Here is a 16,339-nt window from a genome sequence, read left to right as displayed (position 1 = left end):
AGTACAGTCCTTACTTAAGTATACTGTCGACTCTATATTGAGTACAGTCCTTACTTGAGTATACTGCCGACTCTGTCCACCTGCTGGTCGATGGAGAGTTTGTCTCCCCTTGGTACGGTGGCAGACTGCATCTGTTCCTGAAAGTCCGCGTTCTGTAGGAAATATTTTTCTGGAACCTCGCCGCCATAACAAATCTAAACAATATCATTTCATTAAAATACTAATGTGCGTTTGTGTCACAGTTGCAAAAGTACATGTTCATGTACCATTGTTGTCATTTTGTCATGTATCCGTGTAGCAAACGTGTTACCCACTTGTCACATAATGGTTACATAATGGTTACATAATGGTTACATAATGGTTTAACAAAGTTTCTTATATTTTATTTATTTGTTTTCGACGTACTTCTGAATTCTATGAAACTTTAGTTAGCTATAAACAACTTGAGATATAAATGGCAACTCAATTTTGCTTTTGGCAAAGGGACACGCTAATTGCCTTACTGATTACATGTACCTTTTTATCACAAAAGGGGTCGAGTCTAAAACTTTTTTGAAAAGGTGAACCGCGTGGCGGTAGGAAATCTCAGTGAAATAAGCTCACCATCGTATTACAACCAGAGACCGAACCCTCGACTTTTAACTCACCATTGTTTTACAGGTAGGGTCACCGTCTGGATCCCTCAGTGAGCCCCCGTAACAGGCAGGTAGGTTTGAGGGGTCGATAAACTTCAACAGGTACTCTGTGTAATCACCTGTCAATGAATCGTGAAGCCTTCACGTTTTTTAAAGATAAAATGCAGAGAAGGCATCATGGCGAAAATGAAATAAAATCTGTGAAATGCATACGATACTTTGGTGCCTTTTTAAATGAAACATGAATTTCAAAGAAAATATCAACAAAAAATGCCGCACAGCTATGCTAGATTATCAAAGGATCAAATGTATGTAAAGTATCGAACGAAAGAAGCAACACACAACAGAAATTATTGCAACGTCATATTTTTCGAAATAGCACACGGAGAAATAGATAGAATGCAAATGATTACATTGTTACACTGTACATAAAAAGTTAAAATTGTTACAAGTTACATTGTACATAAAAAGAAAAACTTGTATTGACAGGAGTTGCAACGTAATGTTATCTGGAATGGCACAAGGAGAAATAAATACAATGCACAGAAACACACTGTTCCTTTTAATAATAGAAAGACTTTTAGTGAGACGAGGTTTTAGTAATCTTGGACCAAAACTATGGAATGAACTACCTATTCATATTAAGCAGTAAAAAAAAAGCAAATTTAAAAAAAATACTTCTTTAAAGGCTTTTACTTTTTATTTTAATTATAAATCTTCATGAATATACTAGTTTGTAAATGTAAATATTCTTTTTCTTGTTTCTAATCGTACACCGCCATTAATTATAGGCGTTTAATTAAATAAAACAGTTTTAAGTTTCAATGCGAAATCTCCCAGTACATGCATCTGTTATTACAAATGCATGGTGTATAAATGTACATGTACAAATAAAACATTGTATAAATGTACATGTACAAATAAAACACTTTGCCGGATTATGGATACTAGTAGTTATGTCAGTGTCAAGGGGACATTTTTGTATCCGTATAAAATGCAATTATTTAAACAATAAACTGCTTTCTTTTGTGATTCATGCGGAATATGAAGGTGGTGAATTGCAGAAAAAATACATAACCCGCAAAGATCTTCAAAGAAAGCATTTTATTGTTTACATTTAAATTTTTCATTTAACAAATTAATAAATTGATTGTAAAATTCAGTAAATTACTGTTACTGTACATCAGTTCGTTAGCTAAAAGAAAACAGCCAACTGGTCTCCTATGGGAATTCGAGTCTGACATCATCATGATTATTCATGCGGTCCGTGATTTTCCTTAGATCGCTGTAGGTTTCAATAAGTTAATCCATGTTTGATCTAGTAAATATTATCAGTTTAAATATACTGATTACAAAGGGTGTACACGTTTTCATCGTTCTGACTATGTACATGTATATATATGTTTTATATATATATATATATATATATATATATATATATATATATATATATATATATATATATATATATATATATATATATATATATATATGATGTACCTCTTGTACCATTTACATGGTTTTGAGGGAATAAATGAATTGAATTGAATTGATAACTCACCACCTATGACGTGAATCTTTTTCTTCATGTCCTCGCTGATCAGTGGCCGGCAGATTTTGTACAGAAGCGGGAAGATCTTTGGAGCTAAATGTATAACAAGCTCGGATCAAATATAAGCTCTTTGTTGAAAGAAAAAGACAATGAGAAAGCTTATGGATTACACGACTAACCGTTGATAATGAGAAGATAGCGCATCATCTCTGGATAGTTGTCCTCCAAGATTTTGACTAAGTGAAGGTACATTTTCAGACCTACAAGTCAAGATAAATCAAACATCACACTGAGAAGCTAAACGTTTAAAGTTTTACTATGTTCTGTATTCAAAGAATACTAGAATAAGTAATGTCTATATATGTAAAAGATATAACACAAATTATGAAATTTACATATTTACATTGAACCACGAATTTTATACGAATAATTTTAGACACACAAATAGCAGGTCCCAACCAAAACAAAATTCTTTAGAAATAGTTATAGATTTGATGTGTGTTATGTTTTGGAAAAGTTTTTTGTTCATATTAGTGGCATCTAGAACTATGATTTACCTGGTCGCCAGAGCATACTGGTGCCGACTCCCGCCATATCGAACACCACCGTCAGTCCGTCCACCCGCTGTCCTCGCTAAAAATAGAACGAACACATTTAACTAAAAATAGAACAAGTGATCATTTGCAAAATTATAGCTCAAATAGAACAAGTGAGCATTTGTGGTAAATCTTTTTTCTCCTAATGTGGTGGGTAATTGTATCCCACTGTTCTTTATAAGTGGAATATTTTTTTCTATTCTATTGAGTGTTTGATTTGACAAGCATGGTTATGATGATCTAATAATTTTTTTTGTGAGAGAAAGTTAATAAATCTCCCAAACGGTTCATTCTCTTAAATAAAATAAATCGTATTTGATTTGTTAAACTAAGAATAATAAGAATAATACGATGTTATTATATTTTCATGTTAAATTCTGATTGGCTTATAATCCGCTCTATCACTCTCAGCGTTAGGAACACACTTGGCAACGGTTACATGTAACATTATATAAATAGTGCCTGTTTGGGAGGGTAACAGTATATAAATAGTGCCTGTTTGGGAGGGTAACAGTTGAAATTGACACCCCGAGAAAACCATTGTCAACCGACGCGAAGCGGAGGTTGACAATGGTTTTCGAGGGGTGTCAATTTCAACTGTTATCCTCCCAAACAGGCACTATTTATTTTGTTATACTGAATGTCTTTTTTAAAATTTTTAAGAAAATTTTACTGCTTTTATATAGGAATAACGTGAATTCTACAGCGAACCGTACGCGCATAATTTTCGCGCATGTAACATTTTTTAATGTTACCCGTTGCCAAGTGCGTTGCTAACGCTGAGGGTAATAGTAAATATTATTAACTGCGTCTTAACCAATCAGATTTCAGTATTTAACATGAAAGTATAACAATTGAAATTGACACCCCAAGGAAACCATTGTCAACCGACGCGAAGTGGAGGTTGACAATGGTTTTCGAAGGGTGTCAATTTCAACAGTTACCGTCCAAAACAGGCACTATTCATTTTATTATACTGAATGTCTTAATTTTAAAGAAAATTTTCCTGCTTTATATAGAAATGAAGTGAATTCTACGGCGAACCGTACGCGCATAATTTACGCGCATGTAACAATTCGTTGTGTTACCCGTTGCCAAGTGTGTTGCTAACGCTGAGGGTAATAGAACGGATTACTAACTGCGTCTAAACCAATCAGATTTCAGTATTTAACATGAAAGTATAATTGTTATTTGCGCATACGGTTCGCCGTACGGTTCAAGTCAGCAATAATTTTTTCTTTAAAATTAAGACATTCATCATAATAAAATAAATAGTGCCTATTTGGGAGGGTAAGAGTTGAAAATGACATCCCTTAAATACATTTGTCAGTCTTCACTTCGCGTCGGTTGACAATGGTTTTCTCGGGGGTGACATTTTCAACTGTAACCCTCCCAAACAGGCACTATTTATATAATATTTAATATGCTTCAGATGTACAAAGCATTATAAACCTAACTTAATTTACATGAAGATAATAATGCCAGTGTTAAGGTGGCATTGAAATTGCACCCATCTATGGTACAATTTTCAATAATTTATAGATACAAGAACATAATTCTATTTTCCTAGTAAGAAGATAATATAAAGTAAAAAAATATAAAGGATTTGCTCTCATAATAACGTGTAATATTACAACAGCCTTATTTTGATATGTCAAAATTCGTGTTTCTTTTCAGTCAACAAGTAGCATGAATCAAATGATCTCTACATGAGTCAATCGAAAAATAAATCCTCTTACACAATATCTTGATGCCACATACCCTTTACAAAGCACGCAAATCAATGGGATTGACATGGATGCAAAAAATGTACACAGAACAAGACTCGGTGCTTCAAGTAATCGGATCTCAGGGCTCGGTGTGAGCCAGCCAAAGAGATTGGCTTACTTATGCTTCAGTGTGAAAGGCAGGGGCGACACACCTGTTCTTGTCTGAAAATTATGAATGTCTCAAATATATACTACAAAAAATTATTACACCTTATGCCGAAGCGAGAATAAGATAAAACTATAGACATTTGCTTCTGCCATGAATTTTACCCCTTGTATCATAATTAACTTAATTGCAGAAACAATTGTCTGTGGTTTTCCCCCGTCAAAATTAAGCGTCTTGCACGTTGTTCTAGTCTCTTTACATACGCGGTACACTTTTACATGAACTGCTGTCAAAGTCATACGCCACGTGGCATAATCTTTGCCAGACAGTAACAAATCTAAATCTAACGTTATATAGTTCAAGTTCTGATCGTTGAAGACACATTTGTAATGCCATATGATTCAATAATACAGAGCTGTTATTGTTCTGAGGGTGTCATCTTACAATGTAAATGAAATAATAGCTTCTTTTTATGACCGATATACATACTTAGGTCTGTCTGAATATGGGATACGGGGAGAGTAGAGTTGGTGAAAAGGGTAGGGTACATTGTGCGAACAAATATTTTTACACTGTATATGAACCCTCTGAACAATGGCCCTAAGACAGAGGTCAAACAAGTCTCCGATTGCAAACAAAAAGAACAAAAAAACCTCGTCAATGTTACACAAAACCTGTTCATTCTCCACACAGACCACACGGATAAAGGGTAAAAGATACGAACTACGTGTATTATGACTTGTACGTTCTAAAACATGTTACGAGCTGTATCCATGCCTGCTTCTTTGATGGCTCCACGTGAAGAAACTTACTGTTTGAGTTACTGTAACTGCGTATTTTTTTTCCTAAAGGTATCATTATCCTTAATTAAATTTAGTGTTACTGTTGGGCTACTTTATAACCACTTTCATTGAATGATACTTTAAATGTATTTATGTTCCTTAATGTTATTTTGGGGCTTCTTTAAGCTAGTTTGTTACCTTTAGCCTACTTTAAGACCCATTTGTTACCTTTTGCTTACTTTAAGACCCCTTTGTAATCGGTACCTTTTGTCTAATTTTGAACCTATTTATAATCTTTTGTCTACTTTAGGACCCCTTTGTCACCCTTTGTCTACTTAAGGACCCCTTTGTCATCTTTTGTCTACTTTAGGTCCTTTTGTCACCTTTCGTCTACTTTAAGACCTTTTGTCTACCTAAGGACCCCTTTGCCACCTTTTGTCTACATCAGGACCCTTTTATCACTTTGTTTTTACTTTAGGACTCCTTTATCACATTTTGTCTACTTGAGGCCCCTTCGGCACTTTTTGTCTACTTTAGGGCCTTTTGTCTACATAAGGACCCCTTTGCCACCTTTTGTCTACTCTAGGACCCCTTTATCCCATTTTGTCTACTTAAGGACGCTTTGCCTCCTTTCGTCTACTTTAAGACTCCTTCGCCACATTTTGTCTACTTCAGGACCGCCTTCGCCACCTTTTGTCTACTTTAGGACTCCTTCGCCACGTTTTGTCTACTTAACGACCCCTTTATTACCTTTTGGCTCTCCTTCTGCCAGTCTAGAACCGTCCATTCACATTGCTGAATCTTGGCTTTTTCCAAGTCCGACTTTCTGACGGAACACATCAGACCCTTTATGTCCAGACGACCGTAGGGCTCCACTCGTACAGGACTACCGTCCCGCGCATGCCCACAGAACCCACCTGTCAGGTATTTCTGTAGCACCTGCCAATAAAGGTTCAAAGTCTAAGTAGAACCGTTTTACCAAGAGCTTGGACTTAGACACTGAAAGCTGAAGCTCTTGTTAAAACGCTTATATACGTATAGCGGCGGTTTTGGTTCTTTTGAATCATGGACTGATAAATATACTTCATATCAGGGTCTCTTGGTGAAAATGTAAAATTTACAGAGGACATTGGCTCTAATATGAAGATACTTATTCCGCTACTCTTTTTATTATTTTGTGGAAATACAGGATACGGTACCTCGGGTTGTTTGTAGTCCTCTAGTATTGTATCTACCTTCATCTTCTCCCGGAAAGCCATGCTCTGGAAATACATCAGGATACATAATACCATCAGTGAAATTAAAAGCAGATTCAGATATAAAAACTCTCCGTTCATCATCAAACAATCGCCGTGAAAGACAACGGGACTACTCGGGCATTGCCTTGACAACGAGAACCGAAGCAGATAATCAAAGACACAATGAGTAGATTAGTTCATTCGGCTGATGACTTATTTAATTTTAGATGAATTCTTTGATTATTTTTAATTAAATGTTTTTGGAGGGGGGGGGGGGTTATATTATATTCATGGGATTGCCCCCAGCTATTCAAGAAATGAAAACCGATCACTTACTGCTCTAAACATTTGCTCTGCTTTGTCTACGTCAAAACACCGAGCTGAAAAAGAGAAAGAAGATTGCGTCATTTTAATTTCTTGAATTGCTTATTATATTCTTCATTGCATTTTTATGCTCATCAACATCTAGAAATAGCAGCACACATCATACCTTTCAACCATCTTCGTAGGTAAAAGTCGTCATGGCTAGGTTTCACTAGATCTTGTACTCGTCGTTTGAACTGTGTGGAAATATAAAATCAATATAGTTATAATTTATAGGAAGGTTACATTATTATACTTATCTGCAAAGTAAGCTTTCTTTCTACCGTTAAAGTATTTTCTCTCAAAAATATAGAGAAACTTAATCAACTTATAAGCTACTGATAGGTAAATTAAACTACCCAAAAAATAATGAAATGCGTAAAATGAGATGATATAATTCCGTGTTGTCGTGTGTTGATTATCGGCGTATGATCCGACGTAACGATTTAAAATTAGACAGGTATGTCAATCTTCTTCACATTATTTAAAGTTACGACATCTCTCTCTCTCTCTCTCTCTCTCTCTCTCTCTCTCTCTCTCTCTCTCTCTCTCTCTCTCTCTCTCTCTCTCTCTCTCTCTCTCTCTCCTACCTCTACCAGAGCGACCTCTTCCTTGGTCTGGGGTTGTTTCGGACCGTTAGTTTGGTCATTTTCTGGAATCCGTTTAGCGTCCGTCGGTTCCAGCTGCCCATTCATAGAGTACTGTAGAGACATAATAAACACAACTCAACAAATCCCCACAGTCAAGCTTTCATCTGTACTATCATCTCTGTCAGAAGGGAGGGGGGTAGTGGAACTAGATGGTGCTAAAAAGCCGTGATGACGGTATGATCGGTAACTCTCTGTATAATCCGATGATAAGGTACCATTAATGATCGGATTGACTTAGTACGGCAGTGTTTGTTTTAACGCCTCAAAGGTTTACAATTTTGAGACCATAACACATTCACTTCCTACTGAAATTGTGGAATGGAACTTCAAGGGAGATATACGAAAATCTGATTGATGAGTCGTACGTCATGTCAAAAAGACATTCATTTACATAAATATACGGCCTACTCTTGTGTGACCCGAGTCTGGGAGTGTTCGCTTACGTTACAAGGTGTTACATAATCATAAAGATTTATTGGAGACGCTGCCTACGGGGTCTGGGTACCACATATCTCAGACCAAAAATAGATCTAAAGTACAAAATACCGGCGAGAAGCTATCATTCTGTGCTTATAGAGTTATCGGTGTCCAGACACGGTTCGGCAGTATGAGTATGTGTGATGAAGAACAAATATCAAGGCAGTGTTTGTTATTACCGAAGAAATGGGTGTTTATTACTGATAAAGTTACTCTTTAGTAAAAACTGGCGTAATTTTCTAATTGGTCATTACACCAGTGTGAATACTCTTTGCGTTGTTAATGCCAGGTGAAGATGCTCCTAAGCTATTACCGGTTTCATATTGTTCTTTTGGGTATTATCGATTGCATTGTGATCGAGTTTTTTGCATTGTTATCACCGGTGAAATAACTCTTTGATAATTACCGATGAAATACCCATTTTGTTGATACTGGTAGATTACCCGATAGTTATTACTGGAGGCATTACTCTTTGGTTATTACCGGTTGCATTACTTTTAAATTATTATTATTGGTGGCATTACTCTCAAGTTATAACTGGTGACATTACTCTTAAGTAAGACTGGTGGTATTACTCTTCGGTTATTACCGGTGGCATTATTTTTAAGTTATAAATGGTGACATTACTCTTAAGTAATAACCGGTGACATTACTCTTTGGTTATTACCGGTGATATTACTCTTTAGTTATTACCAATGGCATTACTATATGGTTATTACCGGTGACATTACTCTTTAGTTATTACCAATGGCATTACTATTTGGTTATAACCGCTGGCATTCCTCTTGGTTATTACCGGTAGCATTACTCTTTGGTTATTACCGGTGACATTACTCCTTGGTTATTACCGGTGACATTACTCCTTGGTTATTACCGGTGACATTACTCCTTGGTTATTACCGGTGACATTACTCCTTGGTTATTACCGGTGACATTACTCCTTGGTTATTACCGGTGACATTACTCCTTGGTTATTATCGTTGACATAACTCTTTAGTTATTACCGGTAGCATTACTCTTTGGTTATTACCGGTGACATTACTCTTTAGTTATTACCAATGGCATTACTATATGGTTATTACCGATGGCATTACTATTTGGTTATTACCGATGACACTACTCTTTGGTTATTACCAATGGCATTACTATATGGTTATTACCGGTGACATTACTCTTTAGTTATTACCGATGGCATTACTATTTGGTTATAACCGCTGGCATTCCTCTTGGTTATTACCGGTAGCATTACTCTTTGGTTATTACCGGTGACATTACTCCTTGGTTATTACCGGTGACATTACTCCTTGGTTATTACCGGTGACATTACTCCTTGGTTATTACCGGTGACATTACTCCTTGGTTATTACCGGTGACATTACTCCTTGGTTATTACCGGTGACATTACTCCTTGGTTATTATCGTTGACATAACTCTTTAGTTATTACCGGTAGCATTACTCTTTGGTTATTACCGGTGACATTACTCCTTGGTTATTACCGGTGACATTACTCCTTGGTTATTACCGGTGACATTACTATTTGGTTATTACCGATGGCATTACTCTTTGGTATCATGCTGTGTTGTACTAATTGATTTATGAGTGGGTAGTTCTATTCTCACTTAATATGTAATTATTGTGCTTCTAGTTTTGTGTTCTAGTATGTTTTGCGATATGGTATGGAATCCGGCTAGGGCCACGCTGTTCACTATCGCACCATCGATTTTGCAAAATATGGTCTACCTTTCATTGTGTTAACGTATCGGGGTGCTGTACTTTCAAAGGTAGCAGCACGCTCATGGAATACGAGGGTTGTCCCAAAATAGCGTAGACAAGTGGCGTTATTCAGTTAAAATTAACATAATGAAAAGAAAATTGCGATGAAAAGTACTTTTCGAATGAAAAAATTCAAATAAAACATACATTGATATTTGATAATTATTCTATTATTTACCCAGAAAATGTTTAGGCTATAATAAAACTTTTAAATATTTTATAGCGCGTTTTGTGACAAGTCGAAAAGTTAACTCGTAATAAAATGACGATGTCAGCGTTTCAGGCGGCGCAGCTGTAACAGATACAATTTTGTAAAGACCATGAAATAAATCCTAAGCGGGTTTGGAAGTTAATGAAATTAACAAAATCGATTAGAAATGCGTTTTGTGAATAATTAGTTAAATAACATTGAAAATATTTGAACAAGTATGATGACAATAAGTGGAAAAAAGAAACCCCAAACGATATCATAGACGTCAAAATGCTGAACGACACATTTCGGCAAGACGGACGTTAGTCAACAAGTAATACAGGGCAATTTTGGAGCCGATCGTTTGTACTTACAAATATTTAAAAACAAAAATAGAAATATTTGTTGAATGTGCGCTCGGGTTACATGTTCAAAGATAATAGTTTTTCGAAGACATTTTCGGAAATAAAACGTAAATGTTATCGTAAACGATATGGAGGGTTTAGCAACAACGTAAAACTGGAAATTTTCGACGTCGCACAATGCGCCGCCTGACAAAACTTGTTGTTACTAATTATTCATTTTCTCGAGAAATTTTTCAGTATTGTTTGCCAAAGGGTCATTGAAGAAAACATAGAAGTCTAATGAAATTGCAGTGAACAGATTATAAATTATGTGTCCTGTCTACATTATTTTGGGACAACCCTCGTAAATCTTTGATGACGCTCTATTTTTATTTTTTTGGGGGGGGGGGGGGCTGCCACCCTTTTTTGTCGCAGCAAACTTTTTTCTTAAAATATTATATAGAAAAATTATAATGGAGTTGCCCCCCTGATAATTTGCAAAGTTTTCATCCTTTTTAGGTCAATATTTTTTGGGATGAGTCTACTCCTCTCCCACTTTTAACAAAAGGTCCATGGACCACATTGCTCACCTGAGCAACAATATACATAATAGAATCAGCTTTAAGGAGTCATAAACAAAATATCTTAATAATGTCATACACAAGATACTGTGTAAACCGATTCCCTTGCATATTCTTATGTTTATCATTGAATCCCTTGGTAACAAATGATTTTACAGTCATGTCACATATAGAGCATTGCAAATGTCGAAAAGATCTAAAACAACTGTTTATATATGGATTATAAACATCAAATTTTTGAACCACTTGTGAAGTCAAAGAATTTCCAGGAGCCAGGGTCTAAACAATCGTTAAAGAATTAAGAACAACCATACATAATGACATTTAAATTTTTGTGAACATTTTAATTTAATTTTCTTTTTAAAATTGGAGCCCCCCCCCCCCAAAAAAAAAAATAAATAAAAAAAATTTCAGATTTTTCTCTATATATTCCGATGCAAAAATTTGACCTCTCACTGTGGCCCCACCCTACCCCTGGAAATTGATCATGATTTTATCAAATTTGAATCTACCCTAACAGAAGATGCTTTCATACCTGTTTCGGCTTTTCTGGCTGATCGGATTCTGAGAGGAAGATTTTTAAGGTTTTTCTCTGTATATTCCTATATAAAAATTCGACCGCTCATTGTGGCCCCATCCAACCCTTTGGGATCATTATTTGAACGAAATAATATCTAGCTTACCTGTGGAAGCTTTCACATGGGTAACAGCTTTTCTGGCTAAATGGTTTTTGAGAAGAATATTTTTGGAAAACACCAACATATTTTCAATGATTTTTAGTTATCTCCCTTTGAAAGAGGGCGTGGCCCTTCATTTTAATTACATATATTAACATTCTACTTTGTTTTTCCATTGAAATCTGTGATGTTTAAATGCCTCTAAATGCAACACCTATTCACTGCGTATGAATTTACAAGTAATTTACATAAGTAGTTCTCAAACAGTGAATTCTATGTTATCGGTGAACAAATATAATTTATAAATGTTGTCAAAACACCATGTTTTACAGTTATTCAACAAAAAAGTTGACTTCATTATTTAAAAAAAAAATTTAAGAGTTATTTTTCATGGATTATATGTTCATGCTCGTCGATCTCATCTCAACAGTCTATTAGATAACCAGTTTCAACCGGTTTTATAAAACAGCTGTTCTTGCTGTTACTAATTTACTCCCTCCGTTATATGCAATTTATATCGATTTATCTAAGTAAATAATTGATTTCATCAGTAAATGGATGTAAATATAAGCATTAAATGATTTATTTTTGACGTCGTGGTGTCAATAACTGCCGTCAGGTGAGCAGACGAATTATCATAACGCGCTAACGCGCGTTATTCAATTTGTCTGCTCACCTGACGGCAGTTATTGACACCACGACGTCAAAAATAAATCATTCAATGCTATAGTGTATGTTGAATTCCCTTTATCTAAGGATGTGTTGTTTTAAGTATGGTTGAATTCGGCCTAATGGTTCTGGAGAAGAAGTCGAAAATGTGAAAGACAGACAGACGGACGGAGAGACGCCGGGCAAAAAGTGATCAGAAAAGCTCCATTAAGCTTTCAGCTTAGGTGACTTAAAAACGATGCAACGTGCCTGTGGAATCAGCTTAATCTTCACGTGAACATATACGTTATCTTTATATGTAGAAAGATATGAGAATCTTTAGGTAATAAAATGCAAATTTATCTAATATATCTATTTTTTCTTGACTAGTCTACATTTGGTAGATTAATATGTGGATAATGTGGATAATGTCATATTCACGTGACTGTACAACAACACGCTTATCTGGACAGGGACTATCATAAATAGAGCTCTCAGTTTCTGAAATTTATTTTACCTTCTTTTTGCTCATGATGTCACACTAGGTCTTTCATTTTTTTTCTCTCCTCTTCACTCTAAATGACAGTGACCTGGTTAAAATAAATCACAGAGCACATTTTGAAAATTAAAATGATAAATAAATAAAAAATCTTTATTTTATAATTAGGTTAATAAATATTTATAACATTTCCACATTTAAAAGTTATATTAACTATAGGTTTTAGATGTCTTATGAACAGCAAACGTTTAACAATATCAAAATAATTTAGAAAATAAATAGTAGCTCGTGGTTCAAAAGTATACTCCCCTCGTCCCACAAAAAAATAAGGATTACATATGTAAAGGAAAAGCAGGAGGAATTGTTTTTCCTATATATATAACTATATGTATGATAGTTTACCATAGACAAGTTGATGCATTCGGGGTTATCCGAGGCATATTTTCGATTATGTAACCATTGCACATGCATTAGGAATTTTAAATTAATTGTGTTAATTAGCTATTTATGAAGAGAAAATAGATCGGGAATTTACACGACATTGTGAAATTCATCACTCAATGAATATCATTACAAAATGACATTCATGTATCCTGAAGCGTTTATCATTTCATGACATCTAGCTCAGTTTCTATAATGAGTTTGTGATTATACAAAGTCTATGATATTTAGTAATTCTTCATTCGTTTTAAATATACTTTTTTGGACCAACACGTTTTAAGCTTCAATTTCCTCTCTGCCCCATAACGCGACAACTTGTAAATCACATTATAGGTTAATTACAAACTACGTTTCATGTATTCCACAATTTACTATCTTATTAATTAATATTAGATGACAGAGGGTTATTGAGCAGAAAAAAAGGAGAGAATTTTTTTAAAAAATTAATTATTTTAGATAAAAATGATACGTAAAATTAATGATGAACACTTCTCACCACAGGTTAATCACTTTTACTTGGTAAACTGGCAAAGTTTAAACATCAAAACAACCCACAAAAATTAAAAGATTAAATCAAAAGCTTTGTAGGCACCTGTCTTAATATTCAAATCAATAAAAAATACATTGCATAAATGGTCTCGTTACTTTAATCAAAAGTGATAATAAATAGATTATCTCGATCAGTTTAAACAAATTCAATCATTAAAACGAGCAGGAGATAGCAATTTGGTGAAACTCAGTGAACATAACAACATTCGTTTAACTTAAAAAAAAACCCCGATATCGTTAGGAAATTAATATATATACTAGAATAGCAGTATCAAGTAAATGTCTTTTTTAATGAAGAAAAATCTGTTAAAATGATAGAACAATTTACATAGCTATGCTGATTTAAAAATGTTGGCACTGAAAAAAAAACTCACTTACTATATTCACACAGTATTCCCATAAAATGCTAAAAGGGAAAATTGCTGAATCATTTATCGGAGGCGGTCATCAAGGAGAGAATGAAAATGTTCCTGTTTTGTGAATCTTTTCTTTACAGTCCTAAATTTTCATAATTTGATCTGACAGTTTCAACTTTTAACCGCGCGAGGCAAACCAAGAACGGGGTTCAAATCCAACATCAATTGATATCATTTTCTTTTCACTCCAGCAAAATATAGTGCACCCTTATGAAGTGAAAATTCTAAAAAGGGACCTCTATGGGAATTTTATGAGAGTGCAATTAAATCCCGAGAGTTGGGTCGAGTCCCGGTCAAAGGGACCAGGGAGCAAACCAGGTCAAGCCAGAAATACCTGGACAGCTACATTTGTATTAGTGTAAACCCCCACTCCCCCAACACCTGGGGCCCCGCATTAACAAGTACGACATGCAATAGTCTCACGTTTTTGTATTGATGTATACAATGTAATCAGAGTTTTTGCTGTGAAAGTATCTACTATATACTCAGACTCTAATCACCCGAGTACACATATATATTTAGATATACATGGACAGTCGTCACAAAGTAGGGCAATCACCTTTCTGGCCACAGACGTTATAAGTAGGAGGGCTTTTAAACATGTAGGTGGCCGGCATTGTAAACAGTGGTGCTTTTTGGGCTGAATCGTCTGATCTGCTCTGGAATGTCATAAACGGCTTTATTTCACTTGTTAAAGTGGAGCGAGCAAAACCCTTCTTTCTATCTGATCTGACGATTTAGTCCAATGGAATAAAATATATTACTAAGCTTGCCCATTATAAAATTTAATTGGCGTTTCACTGTGCTGGTGTGTATGTACACCCAATTAAATTGTTTACCAACTAGGATTGAATAAAATGACGGGGTCTGAATTTGATTCCTTTCACTGGACATGTTTTTTTGTTGTTGTGCCGACAAACTTGTGAAGCTTTGTATAGAGGAGTTGTTCGACTTTTTGCCCTTTATACGGCCACAAGCTAGGAAAGCTTAAAATGAAAACACAAACATCTCCTTTTTCTTTACCTTTTTCCTTCATATGAAATGCTTGCGGTTAACAATCACTCAAATCACTAGTCACCAGTTTGAAAAAATCGCCAATTTATATTTTTTATATCTGTAAATATTTATAAAATCAGTTAAATCTTAACCAATTTTCCTTTTTAATCTATTTAATTCGTTATTAAATGATTTTGTAAGACCATTAGTCCAATAGATGTTACACCAAGAAATGACATAAAAAAACTATGGAAAATGTAAAAAACTATTGCATGTACCTTCCACTGTTCCGAGAATACTTTACACTCAACGCAGCTCATTAAAATCACTGAAAAGAAACACGAAACATAAAATCGTCGGCATACCCAATGACAGACATCAATAAGATATTCACTGAAGTATGTGTCCTTTTTAAAAAATGTAGAGTTGAATGAACTTCAGTACATTGTTCTAAACCATATTGAACGATTTCTGGTAAGATTTATTAGTCACATCTGAACACTGAATCAGCAGACTGAACCCACCCTACCCACACAGATTCACAATAACTTACCCCCCAACGTTGTACAGTCACAAATTTTGACTTCTAGTATGAATTTACAATCATGATATGAACGTAAACAGACCAGTGGTTCGCTGGTCTGTCTACCTGTAACCAAGTCAATCACAGAACTCTAAGAGCGAGCCCATACACAAAGTGTTCCCTCAGAAAATTCCGAAATTGGGGGAGGGGGTGGGGAATAAAAAGGAGGACTATCCGGACACAGGGGAGAAGGACCCAGTCCGACAAGCCGCCTTACCTGTGTTTATACGTCACAGTCCGTCTGATGTTGTCGTCTGCCAGTTCCCGCCAGACAATGATCCTCAGGTACACATTAACAAACGTAACAGCTGTTTTGTCGGCGGTACGTGGAAACTATTCCTGGGGCTAAATCTTCCCAAATTCTGGACACGCCACTTTAAGTTATGTGAAGGAGCTCAATATTTTCTATACTCGGAAAAGAAAATAGTCACTGGAGCGCGAAGCGTCTAGCTGCATTCCTCGGACAGATTTAG

General features: G+C 35.3%; 1 protein-coding gene across 7 annotated transcripts in view; it reads right to left on the bottom strand.

Annotated features, from left to right (window-relative positions):
• Nucleotides 1–16,339, bottom strand: part of LOC105318744 (retinal-binding protein) — a 20,478-nt gene extending 4,139 nt beyond the window's left edge. Inside the window, exons 1-13 of one of the 7 annotated variants that reach the window (XM_011415999.4) lie at nt 16,084–16,339; nt 15,562–15,611; nt 12,900–12,972; nt 7,632–7,742; nt 7,169–7,238; nt 7,015–7,058; nt 6,640–6,702; nt 6,191–6,379; nt 2,745–2,820; nt 2,367–2,447; nt 2,197–2,280; nt 648–754; nt 55–194 (exon numbers count right to left, since the gene is read on the bottom strand). In XM_011415999.4, the coding sequence (XP_011414301.3) occupies nt 55–194; nt 648–754; nt 2,197–2,280; nt 2,367–2,447; nt 2,745–2,820; nt 6,191–6,379; nt 6,640–6,702; nt 7,015–7,058; nt 7,169–7,238; nt 7,632–7,742; nt 12,900–12,914 (980 nt within the window). In that variant the 5' untranslated portion in view covers nt 12,915–12,972; nt 15,562–15,611; nt 16,084–16,339. Of the gene's footprint in view, nt 1–54; nt 195–647; nt 755–2,196; nt 2,281–2,366; nt 2,448–2,744; nt 2,821–6,190; nt 6,380–6,639; nt 6,703–7,014; nt 7,059–7,168; nt 7,239–7,631; nt 7,743–12,899; nt 12,973–14,249; nt 14,379–15,561; nt 15,612–15,727; nt 15,747–15,836; nt 15,973–16,083 lie in introns of those variants that run through there. The other 6 variants (XM_011415995.4, XM_066078045.1, XM_066078046.1 and 3 more) reach the window with 6 other exon arrangements.

Source organism: Magallana gigas, chromosome 3 (genome assembly GCF_963853765.1).
Source record: "Magallana gigas chromosome 3, xbMagGiga1.1, whole genome shotgun sequence".
Taxonomy (NCBI): domain Eukaryota; kingdom Metazoa; phylum Mollusca; class Bivalvia; order Ostreida; family Ostreidae; genus Magallana; species Magallana gigas.
Note: the sequence above shows the minus strand (reverse complement) of the source record. Positions and strands in the feature narration are given on the sequence as shown.